Raw genomic sequence first — 22,135 nt, 5'->3', positions numbered from 1 at the left:
GGCCAGATTCATAAGATTCCAGTCGGACAATATCACGACTGTAGCATATATCAATCATCAGGGGGGACCAAAGAGTTCTCTAGCGATGATAGAGGTTTCCAAAACAATTCAATGGGCAGAGACTCACTCTTGCCATCTATCAGCAATCTATATCCCAGGAGTGTAAATACATATAGAGAGAAGTGCACTCACAGGAACGAACAACTGGCTCAATACTATTGTTAGCCTGTTCTATGGTGATTTACCACCTGGGTGCAGCTTTATCCCAGGAGTGGAGAACTGGGAAGCAGATTTTCTAAGTCGTCAGACTTTTCATCCGGGGTAGTCGGAGCTCCATCCGGAGGCGTTTGCACAATTGATTCATCAATGGGGCACACCAGAATTGGATCTGATGGCATTGCGTCAGAATGCCAAACTTCCTTGTTACGGGTCCAGATCAAGGGATCCCCAAGCAGTACTGATAGATGCTCTAGCAGTACCTTGGTCTTTCATCCTGGCTTATGTGTTTCCACCATTTCCTCTCCTTCCTCGTCTGATTGCCAGAATCAAACAGGAGAGGGCTTCAGTGGCCACGCAGGACTTGGTATGCAGACCTGGTGGAAATGTCATCTCTACCACAGTGGACACTGCCGCTGAGACAGGACCTTCTCATTCAAGGTCCGTTCCAGCATCCAAATCTAGTTTCTCTGCGTCTGACTGCCTGGAAATTGAACGCTTGATTTTATCTAAGCGAGGATTCTCTGAGTCGGTCATAGATACCTTGGTTCAGGCTCGAAAGCCTGTCACTAGGAAGATTTACCATAAGATATGGCGTAAATATCTTTATTGGTGTGAATTTAAAGGCTACTCATAGAGTAAGATCAGGATTCCTAGGATTTTGTCCTTTCTCTAAGAAGGATTGGAGAAAGGGTTATCAGCTAGTTCCTTAAAGGGACAGATATCTGCTTTGTCAATTTTACTGCACTAGCGTCTGGCAGATGTTCCAGACGTTCAGTCGTTTTGTCAGGCTTTGGTTAGAATTAAGCCTGTGTTTAAACCTGCTGCTCCGCCATGGAGTTTGAATTTAGTTCTTAAAGTTCTTCAAGGGGTTCCGTTTGAACCTATGCGATCCATAGATATTAAGCTTCTATCTTGGAAAGCTCTGTTTTTAGTTGTTATCTCTTCGGCTCGAAGAGTTTCTGAACTATCTGCATTGCAATGCGACTCACCTGATAAGGTGGTTTTGCATACCAAACCTGGATTCCTTCCTAAGGTTGTTACTAATAAGAATATTAATCAGGAAATTGTTGTTCCTTCCCTGTGTCGTAATCCTTTCTCTAAGAAGGAGCGTCTGTTGCACAACTTGGACGTGGTTCGTGCTTTGAAGTTTTACTTGCAAGCGACCAAAGATTTCCGTCAAACATCTTCTCTGTTTGTTGTCTATTCTGGAAAACGTAGAGGTCAAAAAGCTACGGCTACCTCTCTTTCTTTTTGGCTGAAAAGCATCATAGGTTTGGCATACGAGACTGCTGGACAGCAGCCTCCTGAAAGAATTACAGCTCACTCTACTAGAGCGGTGGCTTCCGCATGGGCTTTTAAAAATAATGCTTCTGTGTCCTGTAGCTTTGGTATTGTGTCCCACAAGTAAAGGATGAATCCGTGGACTCTTTGTATCTTATAGAAGAAAACTAAATTTATGCTTACCTGATAAATTTATTTCTTCTATGATACGACGAGTCCACGGCCCGCCCTGTCAATTTAAGACGGATTATATTTTTTTGTTTAAAACTTCAGTCACCTCTGCACCTTTTAGTTTCTCCTTTTTCTTCCTGTACCTTCGTTCGAATGACTAGGGGGTGGAGTCAAGGGAGGAGCTATATAGACAGCTCTGCTGTGGTGCTCTTTGCCACTTCCTGTTAGCAGGAGGATAATATCCCACAAGTAAAGGATGAATCTGTGGACTTGTCGTATCATAGAAGAAATCAATTTATCAGGTAAGCAAAAATGTACTTGTTCTATTTGAACCATGAACAATAAGAAAAAGCAAAAAGTTGAGTTTCATGTTTCTTTAAAGGTACAGTTCATCCAAAATTGTTCTCCCCTTTAAACCATTTTACCTGCTAGAGTGTATTAAATTGTTTACAAGTAGCTCCTTTAATCCTATTTCATCATTTAAAATAGCTGATTTAGTCTGTGGTACCACACCTATACTGATAGTTTATATACTGTAAACATAGCCAGCAGAAGAAATTACACCCCAGTAGGGTGCAGGATATAGCTAAGTAATAAAATTATTTTCTTCCATTTTTCTCTCTAAGTATTGAGCTTTGGTTTTCCAGACAAATATAAGATAAGGAAGCAAGTGTGTGTACACAAAGTGATAACATAATGAGATCTGATATTACCTGAAGCTCAACCCATTGTAATAGGCTGTGGTTTTAAAGCACAAAACCAGCTACTTCATATGCACAAATTAACCTGAAAATGCAATTTCTCATATATTTTATACTCTGCAGCTGGTATAACAAGTCATTGAAAATACATTAACAGAAAAACAATTTTACAGTGTGCTGTCCCTTTTAGCTCCACATTTCCATTTTTTTTTAGGAAACTTTATACTGTTTTACAGTCCAGGAACATATCTTTTGAGTAGACTTTTTAGTGTTGATTATCTTATCTTTTCTGTTGAGACCAGTTAACGATGAAAATAAACTAGTGACTACACTTATTAAACATTCACCTTGTAGAATGAATTAGTCTGGAGCTTGTACTTTAGTTCGCGGGGGCGGGATGGGGGGGGGGGGGCAGATCAAGTCTCCAAAATAAACTGCATCATCAGGGGGCAAAATAATTAATTAAAGGACATTGCAAAGTATTTTTTACAACACATAATTAAACATTTTGTGAGAAATTCAATTTGAGTTTTATGTCCCTTTAAGCCTTAGAATAAAGCTAAAAGGCAATGGCAGTATGGATACTGCACACTTGTGACTATAATATGGCTCCCACGACCCTTATAAATATTGACTTTTATATTCCAATCCATATTATAGCATCATGTTTTAAACAGCTGTTAACCAAATGATGAAAGTGGTTATTCATTAGAGAGCTTTATATGATAACTTATCAACTGTCATGATCCTTGTCTTGAATTTCACACTTCAATTATTTTAAGTCTGACTCCTTTAAAAAACAAATGGTATTCTGCTGGTTAACACAACAGATACACATTTAGGTCTAGATTACAAGTTGAGAGCAACTGATAACGAGTGTCACATAATTGTGTACTCAGACTCTTGCACACAATAAGGCGCTGCCTGATATTAAAAATAAATATTGAACAAAACATTTTAATGCACCAAGTACATGTATAGTACACCCTATACTTTCAGTGGGCAGTGGTAGTAGTGACCTTTGCTAGCATCGCAAAATACAGCTTTTGAAAAAATAATGTTGTTCATTCAAAAACATGGAAGGTGTAAATCAAAGAACTTAAACCAAAATCCCTACTAGATTAATGGAATTTTTGCACTCCTGCTCAAAGGACCAGTTCACTCATGGGAATGAAGTTCATTAGCAACAATAATGTGGTATTAACAAGTAATGGAGATGATAATATATAATAATAGAACATTGTAAAATATATTTGTACCTTTTTTCTCTTCTCCTTTGCGGTTCATCTCAACGTCCCTGACACGCTGTGATAAAAGGGCAGTGCTACAAAACTCTATTACTCCGCCCAATGGCCAATCAATGTTCTTTAGTCCATTATATGCAAACTACAGTAAACTTTAAATGTGCATGCAAAATCAGCAGCTATTGTGTGCCCTGTACATCAAAGGTGCGTGCGTGATGGCAGAGTGCACTTCAGTAGATCCCCCCAGAGCCCACCAGTCATTCCATATAGCCTTCTACAGATTACGCCTCAGAGCCCGCCAGACGTATTTCCCAGAAGCTAGCGCAACATTTGTTACTGTATCCCAACAAATAGCTGCTCCCTGTCAGGACAGCAATTGCCACGGGATTCCACTATTTGATTTGTTATTGTCACAGACACTGAATTGTAAAAATGGTTTGATGTGTTCTAATTTGTAATACTTTCTGTACAGCACCCGCCTACGGCACACCCATCGCCCCTATCTTGCACTCCTATTGCTAGAAAGCAGTCGTCGCTCTTGGTACCTCCCATTTCGGTCTGCTATTGGTTGTTAATAGTCTGTTGAAGGACGACTTTCTGTTATCCTCTGCCCTTAGCCGTGTCAATCACAGAGCTGGTACTGCTTGTTTGCTAGGTTTTGGGGTACTTGAGGGTCTCTGGTGGGCAATTTACTGTAGACTAAATATGTAAATGACAGTTCCTCATAAATAGGTAACATATTAACTAGCATTTTAAAATTCCTCAAAACAACATCTTGATTGACAGGTTAGGGCTAGTCTTACGGTTGTGCTGATTAAAAGTTACACTGGCCATTAAAACTTAAATACCGCACTGAAGACAATGCACCAATCTTTCAAACCTTAAGTCAAGAAATTCCTGCTATGCAGAAGGAGGTTTTGCTGTCACAGTACTCAAGCGCACCCGCACTAAGAAGGGAAAAAAATTGCTCAACACGAACACGCTTTTATGGAGCACAGGGCTGTGTTAACACTTGCAGTGACGTCATTTTTTGGGCCGGCACATGCGCTATGCAATAGTTAAACATACAGTACTGCAGGGTTGATAGTCTGAATGTCATTTTATAACTATATGTATTATGTAATTTATTGAATTGCAGCTGTAATCTAATAAAAACAGTTGTCTATGGATAGCCATAAGTCAGCAGTGTGTAGTGAGCTGACATATCTTGGCAGCATATTCTGGCTCACACTACCATGAGGCTGCGGAGAATGTGCTTGGTTGCTAGAGCGTGTATGTTTCAATTAATCTTATCTGATTAAATACCAAAAGTGTGGAAAGCTGTGTGTTCAAGTAGCACAAGTCTGATGAAGACCGTTGTAATTAGCCAACAAGACCTAGCCGGGAGCTGCCATTAATTGTCAAATTAGGTGTGAAAAGTAAAGCCTTATGGAACGTGATGCCAGAGCAGCAGGCTATCAGCTATCGTTTCCTGTCCATAAAAACATCAGATAGAAATGTGTTTGAGAGCCTGGAAAAGTATTGTCAGATAATGCAGTGACTAACAAAGAAGGATAGAATGTAAGGGTAGCAGTGAGCAGCCTTGTATATAAACAGGCAGTTTGAAATTGTATATTAGTTCTGGGGAGTTTATCTAGTTAATGTCACACTTTTGTATTAGCGTTACCTTATGTAAAACATACACCCCCCCCCCTGTCACAATAAATGTTGTGTTTTTTAATCAATTCTGTTCATTTGTTAAAAGTGAAATACTATTTTTTCTGCCCTTCTTACACAAAAAGCAGTTTGCCCTTAGAGGGACATACAAATGCAAAAGAAGCAAATGGTCTAAAGCAGTGGTTCTCAACCAAAGTGACCTCAAGGCCCGGTAAATTTTAGCTGGACATGACCAGGGCCCGGTAGTTTTATTTATTTATATATATATATATAGTTATAGTAAGCAGCAGGGATTTGCCCCATCAGTAACTAAGCAGTTCAGTGTGGGTTTAGTGGGGGCCCTGGAGTGGGGGGGTCCTGCCGAGGGTCTGTCGCTGTGAGGGCCATGGAGTGTGAGGTCTGGCCCTGGAGGTTGGGGGCCCTTTCTTTGGCCCTTAATGTTGGGGGTCCTGGCTCTGGAGGTTGATGGGCCTGTTGGGGTTAGGGCAGGGAGGCTACCATGTTCATTTGCATACATTTGAATACATTTGGGTCAGTGTGAAACAGTTTTCCTGGGGCCTTGATTGGTCTCAGTCTGCCCCTGGTGTGCAGTTGGGTAATAGTGTGCAGTGGGGGAGTGACAGGTCAGGGCCCACCAGCAGGGCTATCACGGCCCGGTACTGGGCCACGGCCCGGCTGTTGAGAAACCAGGGTCTAAAGAATGTATTATTGGACTGTTGCTTGCATATAATTGTGTCCAATTCCTGCAGATGCAGCGGTCTGATGATTAAAGTAGTGAAGATTTTTAAAACAACGTGAACAAAAAGTCAGACAAGCTACTGAAATAACAAGTGTACTCTTAGCCAGCAATACGTTTCTTTTTTAACTCTCTGGGTCCAGAAAATTAAAATATAATATACAGTATATTGAAATGGAATAAAACATTGGGTGTGATGTACTTGTTAAAGTATCAACTCATTTATACATAATATTAGACAAATTGTATGATAAAAATGTTAGATGCTAATTGTCATACGTTCTAGCTTGGAATCAATTTGTCTTAAATATTCAGGATCTGTATAAACCGCTTTATGTATGTTTTTAAAATATCCAAAGGGTTTTTCTGTATCATTTCATTTCTTTGGTCTCAGTATAACATCACTTTATGCTAACAGTCACACTTATAATAGCATCTCTTTATTTGTCTCCCTGTTTGTGATTTGTTACCTGTTTTCTTTAAAATTTCTCAGTTATTTATTTTAATTTATGTTTATTTTGTACTAAACCCAAACCCCAGCTTTTATTTATTTGTTGTTGGGTTTTTTTTACTTCACTATTGTTTACGTAATGTACTTCTTAAAATTTAGGGTAGATCCAATGGATCCAATAATAGCGCACTTAAACATAAATGGAAATTATTAAAATGTATTCAGAATAAAAGGTATTTAAACCCATGTAGGGTGGTGACAAACAGGGGTGGAACTACCAATGGTGCAGTGGCACTAGGCCTAAGTGCTGGGGGGCCCTTAGCAGCTATCCTATACATAAGTGGGTGCCTAGGTAGTCATTATATGTAAATAGATACTCACCATCATTATACAGTGCAGTATGTTTACTGTTGGTGTATAAATATGAAATCACAGCGCACACACATTAAACACAAATATTTGATTAATTTATAAAGGCAGTTTTCGTGCTGATATCTTTAATATGTTTATTTTAAAGGAACATTGTAGTGCAAACATTACATGCACAACTCTAGGGTTAAACACACAGGTAAAGTGATTGGCAACGTCATGCGACTGCAGCTGCCAATTGGCTCACCTGCTGACAATTTTATGCACAGGACCAGCACTGTTCTATGCAGCTCCTTCTTGGAAACTTTGTCTATGCGATTAACCCCTTAGGGGGGGGTTAAACACATAGACTTCCAAGATGAGTAGTGGATAAATTATGTACTTTAACAAATTATCGCATGTAATGCTTTTCCCCACTGTAAAGAACTGTTCTTGAAACCCTAAATATATACAACCTTACAGCAAGGCTATCTTAAAGTAATGAGGTTTTCTTATTTCTTCCCTTTATTTACAATCTAGTTATGTGCCTTAATATTACAAAGTGATAAAGGAGGAGAACTGTTCTGCTTTTAAAGGGACAGTCTAGTCAAAATTTCTCCAACATAGGTGTGTCCGGTCCACGGCGTCATCCTTACTTGTGGGATATTCTCTTCCCCAACAGGAAATGGCAAAGAGCCCAGCAAAGCTGGTCACATGATCCCTCCTAGGCTCCGCCTACCCCAGTCATTCTCTTTGCCGTTGTACAGGCAACATCTCCACGGAGATGGCTTAGAGTTTTTTAGTGTTTAACTGTAGTTTTTCATTATTCAATCAAGAGTTTGTTATTTTCAAATAGTGCTGGTACGTACTATTTACTCAGAAACAGAAAAGAGATGAAGAATTCTGTTTGTATGAGGAAAATGATTTTAGCAACCGTAACTAAAATCCATGGCTGTTCCACACAGGACTGTTGAGAGCAATTAACTTCAGTTGGGGGAACAGTTTGCAGTCCCTTGCTGCTTGAGGTATGACACATTCTAACAAGACGATGTAATGCTGGAAGCTGTCATTTTCCCTATGGGATCCGGTAAGCCATGTTTATTACGATTGTAAATAAGGGCTTCATAAGGGCTTATTTAAACTGTAGACTTTTTCTGGGCTAAATCGATTGATTATTAACACATATTTAGCCTTGAGGAATCATTTTATCTGGGTATTTTGATATAATAATATCGGCAGGCACTGTTTTAGACACCTTATTCTTTAGGGGCTTTCCCAAAGCATAGGCAGAGTCTCATTTTCGCGCCGGTGTTGCGCACTTGTTTTTGAGAGGCATGGCATGCAGTCGCATGTGAGAGGAGCTCTGATACTTATAAAAGACTTCTGAAGGCGTCATTTGGTATCGTATTCCCCTTTGGGTTTGGTTGGGTCTCAGCAAAGCAGATACCAGGGACTGTAAAGGGGTTTAAAGCTTAAAACGGCTCCGGTTCCGTTATTTTAAGGGTTAAAGCTTCCAAAATTGGTGTGCAATATTTTCAAGGCTTTAAGACGCTGTGGTGAAAATTTGGTGAATTTTGAACAATTCCTTCATGTTTTTTCGCAATTGCAGTAATAAAGTGTGTTCAGTTTAAAATTTAAAGTGACAGTAACGGTTTTATTTTAAAACGTTTTTTTGTACTTTCTGATCAAGTTTATGCCTGTTTAACATGTCTGAACTACCAGATAGACTGTGTTCTGAATGTGGGGAAGCCAGAATTCCTATTCATTTAAATAAATGTGATTTATGTGATAATGACAATGATGCCCAAGATGATTCCTCAAGTGAGGGGAGTAAGCATGGTACTGCATCATTCCCTCCTTCGTCTACACGAGTCTTGCCCACTCAGGAGGCCCCTAGTACATCTAGCGCGCCAATACTCCTTACTATGCAACAATTAACGGCTGTAATGGATAATTCTGTCAAAAACATTTTAGCCAAAATGAACCCTTGTCAGCGTAAGCGTGGCTGCTCTGTTTTAGTTACTGAAGAGCATGACGACGCTGATATTAATATCTCTGAAGGGCCCCTAACCCAATCTGAGGGGGCCAGGGAGGTTTTGTCTGAGGGAGAAATTACTGATTTAGGGAACATTTCTCAGCAGGCTGAATCTGATGTGATTACATTTAAATTTAAATTGGAACATCTCCGCATTTTGCTTAAGGAGGTATTATCCACTCTGGATGATTGTGAAAATTTAGTCATCCCAGAGAAACTATGTAAAATGGACAAGTTCCTAGAGGTGCCGGGGCTCCCAGAAGCTTTTCCTATACCCAAGCGGGTGGCGGACATTGTTAATAAAGAATGGGAAAGGCCCGGTATTCCTTTCGTCCCTCCCCCCATATTTAAAAAATTGTTTCCTATGGTCGACCCCAGAAAGGACTTATGGCAGTCAGTCCCCAAGGTCGAGGGAGCGGTTTCTACTTTAAACAAACGCACCACTATTCCCATAGAGGATAGTTGTGCTTTCAAAGATCCTATGGATAAAAAATTAGAAGGTTTGCTTAAAAAGATGTTTGTTCAGCAGGGTTACCTTCTACAACCCATTTCATGCATTGTCCCTGTCACTACTGCCGCATATTTCTGGTTTGATGAACTGCTTAAGGTGCTCGATAGTGACTCTCCTCCTTATGAGGAGATTATGGACAGAATCAATGCTCTCAAATTGGCTAATTCTTTCACTCTAGACGCCTCTTTGCAATTGGCTAAGTTAGCGGCTAAGAACTCTGGGTTTGCTATTGTGGCGCGCAGAGCGCTTTGGTTGAAATCTTGGTCGGCTGATGCGTCTTCCAAGAACAAGCTACTAAACATTCCTTTCAAGGGGAAAACGTTGTTTGGTCCTGACTTGAAAGAGATTATCTCTGATATCACTGGGGGTAAGGGCCACGCCCTTCCTCAGGATCGGCCTTTCAAGGCAAAAAATAGACCTAATTTTCGTCCCTTTCGTAAAAACGGACCAGCCCAAGGTGCTACGTCCTCTAAGCAAGAGGGTAATACTGCTCAGGCCAAGCCAGCTTGGAGACCAATGCAAGGCTGGAACAAGGGAAAGCAGGCCAAGAAACCTGCCACTGCTACCAAGACAGCATGAAATATTGGCCCCCGATCCGGGACCGGATCTGGTGGGGGGCAGACTCTCTCTCTTCGCTCAGGCTTGGGCAAGAGATGTTCTGGATCCTTGGGCGCTAGAAATAGTCTCCCAGGGTTATCTTCTGGAATTCAAGGGACTTCCCCCAAGGGGGAGGTTCCACAGGTCGCAGTTGTCTTCAGACCACATAAAAAGACAGGCGTTCTTACATTGTGTAGAAGACCTGTTAAAAATGGGAGTGATTCATCCTGTTCCATTAAGAGAACAAGGGATGGGGTTCTACTCCAATCTGTTCATAGTTCCCAAAAAAGAGGGAACGTTCAGACCAATCCTAGATCTCAAGATCTTAAACAAATTTCTCAAGGTCCCATCGTTCAAGATGGAAACCATTCGAACTATCCTTCCTTCCATCCAGGAAGGTCAATTCATGACCACGGTGGATTTAAAGGATGCGTATCTACATATTCCTATCCACAAGGAACATCATCGGTTCCTAAGGTTTGCATTTCTGGACAAACATTACCAGTTCGTGGCGCTTCCTTTCGGATTAACCACTGCTCCAAGGATTTTCACAAAGGTACTAGGGTCCCTTCTAGCGGTGCTAAGACCAAGGGGCATTGCAGTAGTACCTTACCTGGACGACATTTTGATTCAAGCGTCGTCCCTTCCTCAAGCAAAGGCTCACACGGACATTGTCCTGGCCTTTCTCAGATCTCACGGCTGGAAAGTGAACGTGGAAAAGAGTTCTCTATCCCCGTCAACAAGGGTTCCCTTCTTGGGAACAATTATAGACTCCTTACAAATGAGGATCTTTCTAACAGAAGCCAGAAAAACAAAGCTTCTGGACTCTTGTCGGATACTTCATTCCGTTCCTCTTCCTTCCATAGCTCAGTGCATGGAAGTGATCGGGTTGATGGTGGCGGCGATGGACATAGTTCCTTTTGCGCGCATTCATCTAAGACCATTACAACTGTGCATGCTCAGTCAGTGGAATGGGGACTATACAGACTTGTCTCCGAAGATACAAGTAAATCAGAGGACCAGAGACTCACTCCGTTGGTGGCTGTCCCTGGACAATCTGTCTCAAGGGATGATGTTCCACAGACCAGAGTGGGTCATTGTCACGACCGACGCCAGTCTGATAGGCTGGGGCGCGGTCTGGGGATCCCTGAAAGCTCAGGGTCTTTGGTCTCGGGAAGAATCTCTTCTACCGATAAATATTCTGGAACTGAGAGCGATATTCAATGCTCTCCAGGCCTGGCCCCAGCTTGCGAGGACCAGGTTCATACGGTTTCAATCAGACAACATGACGACTGTTGCGTACATCAACCATCAGGGGGGAACAAGGAGTTCCCTAGCGATGGAAGAAGTAACCAAAATTATTCTTTGGGCGGAGTCTCACTCCTGCCACCTGTCTGCTATCCACATCCCAGGAGTGGAAAATTGGGAAGCGGATTTTCTGAGTCGTCAGACATTGCATCCGGGGGAGTGGGAACTCCATCCGGAAATCTTTGCCCAAGTCACTCACCTGTGGGGCATTCCAGACATGGATCTGATGGCCTCTCGTCAGAACTTCAAAGTTCCTTGCTACGGGGCCAGATCCAGGGATCCCAAGGCGGCTCTAGTGGATGCACTAGTAGCACCTTGGACCTTCAATCTAGCTTATGTGTTCCCGCCATTTCCTCTCATTCCCAGGCTGATAGCCAGGATCAAGCAGGAGAGGGCGTCGGTGATCTTGATAGCTCCTGCGTGGCCACGCAGGACTTGGTATGCAGATCTGGTGAATATGTCATCGGCTCCACCTTGGAAGCTACCTTTGAGACGAGACCTTCTTGTTCAGGGTCCGTTCGAACATCCGAATCTGGTTTCACTCCAGCTGACTGCTTGGAGATTGAACGCTTGATTTTATCGAAGCGAGGATTCTCAGATTCTGTGATCGATACTCTTGTTCAGGCCAGAAAGCCTGTGACTAGAAAGATTTACCACAAAATTTGGAAAAAATATATCTGTTGGTGTGAATCTAAAGGATTCCCTTGGGACAAGGTTAAGATTCCTAGGATTCTATCCTTCCTTCAAGAAGGATTGGAAAAAGGATTATCTGCAAGTTCCCTGAAGGGACAGATTTCTGCCTTGTCGGTATTACTTCACAAAAAGCTGGCAGCTGTGCCAGATGTTCAAGCCTTTGTTCAGGCTCTGGTTAGAATCAAGCCTGTTTACAAACCTTTGACTCCTCCTTGGAGTCTCAATTTAGTTCTTTCAGTTCTTCAGGGGGTTCCGTTTGAACCCTTACATTCCGTTGATATTAAGTTATTATCTTGGAAAGTTTTGTTTTTAGTTGCGATTTCTTCTGCTAGAAGAGTCTCAGAATTATCTGCTCTGCAGTGTTCTCCTCCTTATCTGGTGTTCCATGCAGATAAGGTGGTTTTACGTACTAAACCTGGTTTTCTTCCAAAAGTTGTTTCTAACAAAAACATTAACCAGGAGATTATCGTACCTTCTCTGTGTCCAAAACCAGTTTCAAAGAAGGAACGTTTGTTGCACAATTTGGATGTTGTTCGCGCTCTAAAATTCTATTTAGATGCTACAAAGGATTTTAGACAAACATCTTCCTTGTTTGTTGTTTATTCAGGTAAAAGGAGAGGTCAAAAAGCAACTTCTACCTCTCTCTCTTTTTGGATTAAAAGCATCATCAGATTGGCTTACGAGACTGCCGGACGGCAGCCTCCCGAAAGAATCACAGCTCATTCCACTAGGGCTGTGGCTTCCACATGGGCCTTCAAGAACGAGGCTTCTGTTGATCAGATATGTAGGGCAGCGACTTGGTCTTCACTGCACACTTTTACCAAATTTTACAAGTTTGATACTTTTGCTTCTTCTGAGGCTATTTTTTGGGAGAAAGGTTTTGCAAGCCGTGGTGCCTTCCATTTAGGTGACCTGATTTGCTCCCTCCCTTCATCCGTGTCCTAAAGCTTTGGTATTGGTTCCCACAAGTAAGGATGACGCCGTGGACCGGACACACCTATGTTGGAGAAAACAGAATTTATGTTTACCTGATAAATTTCTTTCTCCAACGGTGTGTCCGGTCCACGGCCCGCCCTGGTTTTTTTAATCAGGTCTGATATTTTATTTTCTTTAACTACAGTCACCACGGTACCATATGGTTTCTCCTATGCAAATATTCCTCCTTAACGTCGGTCGAATGACTGGGGTAGGCGGAGCCTAGGAGGGATCATGTGACCAGCTTTGCTGGGCTCTTTGCCATTTCCTGTTGGGGAAGAGAATATCCCACAAGTAAGGATGACGCCGTGGACCGGACACACCGTTGGAGAAAGAAATTTATCAGGTAAACATAAATTCTGTTTTTAAGCAACTTTTTAATTTACTCCTATTATCAATTTTTCTTTGTTCTCTTGCTATCATTATTTAAATGTAAGCTTAGGAGCTGGACCATTTTTGATTCAGCACCTGGGTAGTGCTTGCTGACTGGTGACTACATTTAGACACCAATCAGAAAGTGCTACCCAGGTGTTGAACAAAAAATGAACCGACTCCTATGCTTACTTTCCTGCTTTTTTTAAATAAAGATACCAAGAGAATGAATAAACATTTATAATAGAAGTAAATTAGAAAGTTGCTTAAAAATGCATGCTCCAGCTGAATCATTAAAGTTTAATTTTGACTAGACTGTCCCTTTAAGAGTGTACATATTATGATTGCTAATCTTTACTAAGAAAAGTATACAACTGGAAATGAAAGTATGTAGGTGGCAGTTTTTTTTTCTAAGTTTTGGCAAAAATGATGAATTGAGTAATATTTATAATGTCTTTAGATAGTGCTGGAATTCACAAGGTTTTTCAAATGTAAGAAGTTTTACAGTTACGTATTAGTTTTTTTTTTTTCTTCATTCGCTGTTTCCTGGAAGGAAACTGTGGCCTCCAACTCATTGTCTTCACGTCACACATACAGACAAAGCAGTTCAGTAAGTTACATCAGTTAGCGTAGTTCAATGTGTTCCCCATGAGCCTGTTAAAGTTCCACAGACTGTCACTAATATGGAAGAACTGGATTTATAATCAAGATCCTGACCATATGTTTCAGGTGGAGAATGCCAGGGAAAACAACGAGAGCATCCTGCACAGAGAGACATCAATTAGACAATCCCGCCGTCGCTATCGGAAAATCAACCAGCAAGGAGAACGCCAAACAATCACAGATAATGGAGATGCTAACAGCTATATAACAGTAAGTTAGAAAGGAACACACATATTGGTAGTAAATTGCTAATTATATATTTTGTTGATCCTGTTGAAGCCGAAGCAGATTTGCTTTTTGGTTTACCAGTTTTTATTTTTAATATGATGGCTGACATTTCATTACTCCATGGCTTTACTTTGAAGTAGCAAAAATGATCATTTGCATCTTTCCCATTTGTACAGCTGGTGTTTGTGACAAAAAACAATACTACCTCCTTATAGAATGGTAAGAATAAAGCAGTATTGTGGCAGTCAGTGGCCAGAGTGTTGTGACTAATATAATAAGTCTGCCCCATTGTTGCTTGTGCAAGTTGCAAGAGACATTGCTTGTTGGGTTACAAACTCCCATTAACGTCAGTATACATGAATAGTTGTGTAAACTTATTTACTCCTTAATTGCACAGAATTCATTTAATCAATTATTTTTTACATAACCTATAGCAGTAATTTAATTTATTATAAACATGGGACTTTTGCATCAGTCGTTTAACCCTTTCTACAATTGCATTCTGGTTACGTTTTCAACTAAATGCATCTGTCAAAGTCACTCATAGGAAGCTGAATGGGAGGGAGAGGAAGAGAGTGCTTTTCCTGGCTTCCATGTGGATATGCAGCAGTAGGGCATTTTTTTTATTAATAAAAGTTAACGGGTGTTTGGGTCCCATATGTAGTGACAAAACACAGTATCTTGCATACTTAACTTGCTATGCAGTGGAATGCAGGCTTTAGTTGAGAAAACCTAAGTGGTCCTCATCAGAGGAACAATAACGCAGAATATTGTTGTTATTGGAGAAGCACAGGTACATTTCTAAATCCTGGAAATAAATTGATGGATTTTCTTAATGAAAGTGAGGACTAAATTGTAAAGAAGAAACCACTCCCCCCACCCCATTAATTTGATGATTAATAAATTCCCCTACTGGTCTATATTTGACCTGTACACATTAAAGCTACAACTTTTTTAGTATAATCATTTTTATTGAATTAAAAAAAAGAAAAGTTTTAATACAAGATATAGATATGAAAAAAAAACAGAACAGTGCTGACCAGGATGTGTAAATATTTGTTTACAAATAAAAAGGGCTTTCAATAAAAATGCTGTCGACACAATAACACTTTTCTAAAAGAAGTAGCAGGTTATAGAGGAAGCTACAATTTCTCTTGTTAAGTGTGTTCAGTCCACGGGTCATCCATTACTTATGGGATATATTCTCCTTCCCAACAGGAAGTTGCAAGAGGATCACCCAAGCAGAGCTGCTATATAGCTCCTCCCCTCACATGTCATATCCAGTCATTCTCTTGCAACCCTCAACAAAGAAGGAGGTCGCGAGAGGAGCTGGAGTTTTTACTTAACTATTCTTCAATCAAAAGTTTGTTATTTTAAATGGCACCGGAGTGTGCTGTTTTTTTCTATCTCAGGCAGTATTTGGAAGAAGAAACTGCCTGCGTTTTTTTCTATGATCTTAGCAGGCGTAACTAAGATCCACTGGCTGTTCTCGACATTCTGAGGAGTGGGGTAACTTCAGAAACTGGGAATAGCATGCGGGGTCCTCCGCAAATGAGGTATGTGCAGTACAATATTTTCTGGGAATGGAATTGACTAAGAAAATACTGCTGTTACCGTATGATGTAAGTACAGCCTTAAATGCAGTAGTGGCGACTGGTATCAGGCTGATAATGTATGCGCAGTCGAGTTATTTTCTAGGGACTAGAATTTGACTGAGAAAATACTGTTAAAACTGAAATAATACTTAAGCCTTATCTGCAGTGGTAGCGACTGGTAGCAGGCTTAGTGATAACTTTGCATGACATTGGAAAATGTTGTTTTTTTATAAAACGTTTACTGGCATGTTATTCGCTTTTGTGAGGTACTTTGGTGATAAATCTCTTTGGGCATGATTTTTTCCACATGGCTAACATATATTTTCTGCATGGAAACCGTTACATCAGGGCTCCCACTGTTGTAATAGGAGTGGGAGGGACCTTGTTTAAGCGCCTTGTTGCGCAGTTAAAATTCTAGCACAGTCTTCCTGCTTCTTCCTCCTTGATCCAGGACGTCTCTAGAGAGCTCAGGGGTCTGCAAAATTCATTTTTGAGGGAGGTAATCAGTCACAGCAGATCTGTGACAGTGTGTTTGACTGTGATTAAAAGCGTTAAATCTTAATTGATATCCGTTTTGGGTATTGAGGGGTTAATCATCCTTTTGCTAATGGGTGCAATCCATTTAATTATATCTGTATTTTTGAAGCGCTGCAGCGTTTTTATATTGCTTGTAAACTTATTGAAAGTGATTTCCAAGCTTGCTAGTTTCATTGCTAAGTCTGTTTAAACATGTCTGATTCAGAGGAAACTGTTTGTTCATCATGTTCAAAAGCCAATGTGGAGCCCAATAGAACGATGTGTACCAATTGTATTGATATTGCTTTGAATAAAAGTCAATCTGTACCGATGGAGAAACTATCACCAGACAACGAGGGGGAAGTTATGCCGCCTAACTCTCCTCACGTGTCAGTACCTGCGTCTCCCGCTCGGGAGATGCGTAAGATTGAGGCGCCAAGTACATCAAGGCCCTTACAAATCACTTTACATGATATAGCTAATGTTATGAAAGAAGTATTATACAATATGCCCGAATTAAGGGGCAAGCGCGATAGCTCTGGGTTAAGGACAGAGCGCGCTGATGACACGAGAGCCATGTCTGATACTGCGTCACAATTTGCAGAACATGAGGACGGTGAGCTTCATTCTGTCGGTGACGGTTCTGATCCGGGGAGACCGGATTCAGAAATTTCTAATTTTAAATTTAAGCTTGAGAACCTCCGCGTGTTACTAGGGGAGGTGTTAGCGGCTCTGAATGATTGCGACACGGTGGCAATCCCAGAGAAATTATGTAGGTTGGATAGATACTATGCGGTACCGGTGTTTACTGACGTTTTTCCTATACCAAAAAGGCTTACAGAAATTATTAGTAAGGAGTGGGATAGACCCGGTGTGCCTTTTTCCCCTCCTCCGATATTTAGAAAAATGTTCCCTATAGACGCCACCACACGAGACTTATGGCAGACGGTCCCTAAGGTGGAGGGAGCAGTTTCTACTTTAGCCAAGCGTACCACTATCCCGGTGGAGGATAGCTGTGCTTTCTCAGATCCAATGGATAAAAAATTAGAGGGTTACCTTAAGAAAATGTTTGTTCAACAAGGTTTTATATTACAGCCTCTTGCATGCATTGCGCCTGTCACGGCTGCAGCGGCATTCTGGTTTGAGTCTCTGGAAGAGGCGATTCGCACAGAGCCATTGGATGAGGCTTTGAGCAAAGTTAGAACCCTTAAGCAAGCTAATGCATTTGTTTCAGATGCCGTAGTACATTTAACCTAACTTACGGCTAAAAATTCCGGATTCGCCATACAGGCGCGCAGAGCGCTCTGGCTTAAATTCTGGTCAGCGGATGTAACTTCCAAATCTAAGCTACTTAACATTCCTTTCAAAGGGCAGACCTTATTCGGGCCCGGCTTGAAGGAAATTATTGCTGACATTACGGGAGGTAAGGGCCAAACCAAAGGCCAAACAGTCTAATTTTCGTGCCTTTCGTAACTTCAAGGCAGGAGCAGCATCAACTTCCTCCACTCCAAAACAGGAAGGAACTACTGCTCGTTACAGACAGGGTTGGAGAAGCAACCAGTCATGGAACAAGGGCAAGCAGGCCAGAAAGCCTACTCCCGTCCCTAAGACAGCATGAAGACAGGGCCCCCTATCCGGAGACGGATTTAGTGGGGGGCAGACTTTCTCTCTTCGCCCAGGCTTGGGCAAGAGATGTGCAGGATCCCTGGACGTTGAAGATTATATCTCAGGGATACCTTCTGGATTTCAAAACCTCTCCTCCACAAGGGAGGTTCCATCTGTCGAGGTTATCAACAAACCTAGTAAAGAGAGAGGCATTTCTACAATGTGTACAAGACCTCTTAATTATGGGAGTGATCCACTCAGTTCCGCGATCGGAACAGGGACAAGGATTTTACTCAAATCTATTTGTGGTTCCCAAAAAAGAGGGAACTTTCAGACCAATCTTGGACTTAAAGATCTTAAACAAATTCCTAAGGGTACCATCGTTCAAGATGGAAACCATTCGAACCATCCTACCCATGATCCAAGAGGGTCAATATATGACCACAGTGGACTTAAAGGATGCTTACCTTCACATACCGATTCACAAAGATCATTATCGGTACCTAAGGTTTGCCTTTCTAGACAGGCATTACCAGTTTGTAGCTCTTCCCTTTGGGTTAGCCACGGCCCCGAGAATTTTTACGAAGGTTCTGGGCTCACTTCTGGCGGTACTAAGACCACGAGGCATAGCGGTGGCTCCGTACCTAGACGACATTCTGATACAAGCGTCAAGTTTTCAGAATGCAAAGTCTCATACAGAGATAGTTCTAGCATTTCTGAGGTCGCATGAGTGGAAAGTGAACGTGGAAAAGAGTTCTCTGTTACCACTCACAAGGGTTCCTTTTCTAGGGACTCTTATAGATTCTGTAGAGATGAAGATTTACCTGACGGAGTCCAGGTTATCAAAGATTCTCAATGCTTGCCGTGTCCTTCATTCCATTCCAAGCCCATCAGTAGCTCAGTGCATGGAGGTAATCGGCTTAATGGTCGCGGCAATGGACATAGTGCCATTTGCGCGCCTGCATCTCAGACCGCTGCAACTATGCATGCTCAGTCAATGGAACGGTGATTACTCAGATCTGTCCCCTTTGCTAAATCTGGACCAGGAGACCAGAGATTCTCTTCTCTGGTGGTTGTCGCCGGTTCATCTGTCCAAAGGAATGACCTTTCGCAGACCAGATTGGACGATTGTAACAACGGATGCCAGCCTTCTAGGCTGGGGAGCAGTCTGGAATTCCCTGAAGGCTCAGGGATCGTGGACTCTGGAGGAGAAACTCCTTCCAATAAACATTCTAGAATTAAGAGCAATATTCAATGCTCTTCTAGCTTGGCCTCAGTTAGCAAAACTGAGGTTCATCAGATTTCAGTCGGACAATATCACGACTGTGGCTTACATCAATCATCAAGGGGGAACCAGGAGTTCCCTAGCGATGTTGGAAGTCTCGAAGATAATTCGCTGGGCAGAGTCTCACTCTTGTCACCTGTCAGCGATTTACATCCCAGGAGAACTGGGAGGCGGATTTCCTAAGTCGCCAGACTTTTCATCCGGGAGAGTGGGAACTTCACCCGGAGATATTTGCTCAACTGATTCGTCGTTGGGGCAAACCGGATCTGGATCTCATGGCATCTCGCCAGAACGCGAAGCTTCCTTGTTACGGATCCAGGTCCAGGGACCCGGGAGCGGTGCTGGTAGATGCATTAGCAGCCCCTTGGGTTTTCAACATAGCTTATGTATTTCCACCATTTCCGTTGCTACCTCGACAGGATCAAACAGGAGAGGGCATCGGTAATTCTGATAGCGCCTGTGTGGCCACGCAGGACCTGGTATGCAGACCTAGTGGACATGTCGTCCTGCCCACCATGGTCTCTACTTCTGAGGCAGGACCTTCTAATTCATGGTCCTTTCAACCATCCAAACCTAATTTCTCTGAGGCTGACTGCCTGGAAATTGAACGCTTGATTCTATCAAAGCGTGGGTTTTCGGATTCGGTTATTGATACATTAATACAGGCTAGGAAACCTGTGACCAGAAAAATTTACCATAAGATATGGCGTAAATATTTATATTGGTGCGAATCCAAGAGATACTCATGGAGTAAGGTTAGGATTCCTAGGATATTGGCTTTTCTACAAGAGGGTTTAGAAAAGGGTTTATCGCTAGTTCGCTAAAGGGACAGATTTCCGCTCTGTCTATTCTTTTACACAAACGTCTGGCGGAGAATCCAGACGTCCAGGCTTTTTGTCAGGCTTTGGCTAGAATTAAGCCTGTGTTTAAAGCTGTTGCTCCTCCGTGGAGCTTAAACTTGGTTCTTAAAGTTCTTCAGGGTGTTCCGTTTGAACCCCTTCATTCCATTGATATTAAGCTTTTATCTTGGAAAGTTTTGTTTTTGATGGCTATTTCCTCGGCTCGAAGAGTCTCTGAGTTATCTGCCTTACATTGTGATTCTCCTTATCTGATCTTTCATTCAGACAAGGTAGTACTGCGTACTAAACCTGGGTTTTTACCTAAGGTTGTTTCTAACAGGAATATCAATCAAGAGATTGTTGTTCCATCATTATGTCCTAATCCTTCTTCAAAGAAGGAACGTCTTTTGCATAATCTAGACGTGGTCCGTGCTCTGAAGTTCTACTTACAGGCAACTAAAGATTTTAGACAAACTTCTTCTCTGTTTGTCGTTTACTCTGGACAGAGGAGAGGTCAAAAGGCTTCGGCTACCTCTCTCTCTTTTTGGCTTCGTAGCATAATACGTTTAGCCTATGAGACTGCTGGACAGCAGCCTCCTGAAAGAATTACAGCTCATTCCACTAGAGCTGTGGCTTCCACCTGGGCCTTTAAGAATGAGGCCTCTGTTGAACAGATTTGCAAGGCTGCAATTTGGTTTTCACTTCATACTTTTTCCAAATTTTACAAATTTGACACTTTCGCTTCTTCGGAGGCTGGTTTTGGGAGAAAGGTTCTACAGGCAGTGGTTCCTTCTGTTTAATGTTCCTGCCTTGTCCCTCCCATCATCCGTGTACTTAGCTTTGGTATTGGTATCCCATAAGTAATGGATGACCCGTGGACTGAACACACTTAACAAGAGAAAACATAATTTATGCTTATCTGATAAATTTATTTCTCTTGTAGTGTGTTCAGTCCACGGCCCGCCCTGTCCTTTTAAGGCAGGTTCTAAATTTTAAATTATAACTCCAGTCACCACTGCACCCTATAGTTTCTCCTTTCTCGTCTTGTTTCGGTCGAATGACTGGATATGACATGTGAGGGGAGGAGCTATATAGCAGCTCTGCTTGGGTGATCCTCTTGCAACTTCCTGTTGGGAAGGAGAATATATCCCATAAGTAATGGATGACCCGTGGACTGAACACACTACAAGAGAAATAAATTTATCAGGTAAGCATAAATTATGTTTTTTTATCATAGACTGGATTTAGAACTGTATTAAAAAGAATTAAAACCTTGTTTTATTGTGATGTCTCACATACTTAGTAAGGATTTCTTTAAATTGCCTTTGGCATTACATTTATATTAATCATCCAGTTTTCTGTTTGCAATGCTTCTTATTTGATGCTAACTACATTGTTATATTTTTAATAAATGTGGTTATCACTTGTGTCATGTGGGTTAGCACTTTATCTTGCAAATGGCATCACAGCTGATTTTATGTAATTAAATTATCGCAAATAGTTTTGTAGAATGTTGAAACTATAACATATGCTTAGAGACATTTGTTATTGTTTTCATGTATTGTTTATGCTTGTTTTGTTGTGTGTTTTACATATTATATGTACACTAAAGGGACACTAAACCCAATTTTTTTTTTATGATTCAGATAGAGCGTGCAATTTTAAGCAACATTCTAATTTCTTTTATTAATTTTAATTTTTCTTCGTTCTCTTGCTATCCTTATTTAAAAAGCAGGAATGTGATGCATAGGAGCCGGCCCATTTTTGGTTGAGAACCTGGGTTATGCTTGCTTATTGGTGGGTAAATGTCAGCCTCCAATAAGCAAACGCTATACATGGTGCTGAACCTAAAATGGGTTGGCTGCTAAGATTTACGTTCCTGCTTTTAAAATAAAGATAGCAAGAGAATGAAGACAAATTGATAATAGGAGTAAATTAGAAAGTTGCTTAAAATTTCATGCTCTATCTGAATCATGAAAGAAAAAATTTGGATTCAGTGTCCCTTTAATACAAACCTTATTGTTTATTTGAAATTCTGTCAGGATTTTCTTCTTTAAAATTAGAGGCTTTTCATTTATTTGAATTTGGATGAAATCGTGATACCCT

At 41.4% G+C, this 22,135-nt stretch overlaps 1 protein-coding gene across 1 annotated transcript in view; it reads left to right on the top strand.

Moving 5' to 3' along the window:
- The window catches only part of RAPGEF6 (Rap guanine nucleotide exchange factor 6), an 899,247-nt gene that overhangs the window by 572,714 nt on the left and 304,398 nt on the right, over window positions 1-22,135 (top strand). Inside the window, exon 6 of the mRNA XM_053717222.1 lies at window positions 14,028-14,171. Coding sequence (XP_053573197.1) covers window positions 14,028-14,171 — 144 coding nt within the window. The remainder of the gene's footprint in view (window positions 1-14,027; window positions 14,172-22,135) is intronic.

This window comes from Bombina bombina, chromosome 6 (genome assembly GCF_027579735.1).
Source record: "Bombina bombina isolate aBomBom1 chromosome 6, aBomBom1.pri, whole genome shotgun sequence".
Lineage (NCBI taxonomy): Eukaryota > Metazoa > Chordata > Amphibia > Anura > Bombinatoridae > Bombina > Bombina bombina.
Note: the sequence above shows the minus strand (reverse complement) of the source record. Positions and strands in the feature narration are given on the sequence as shown.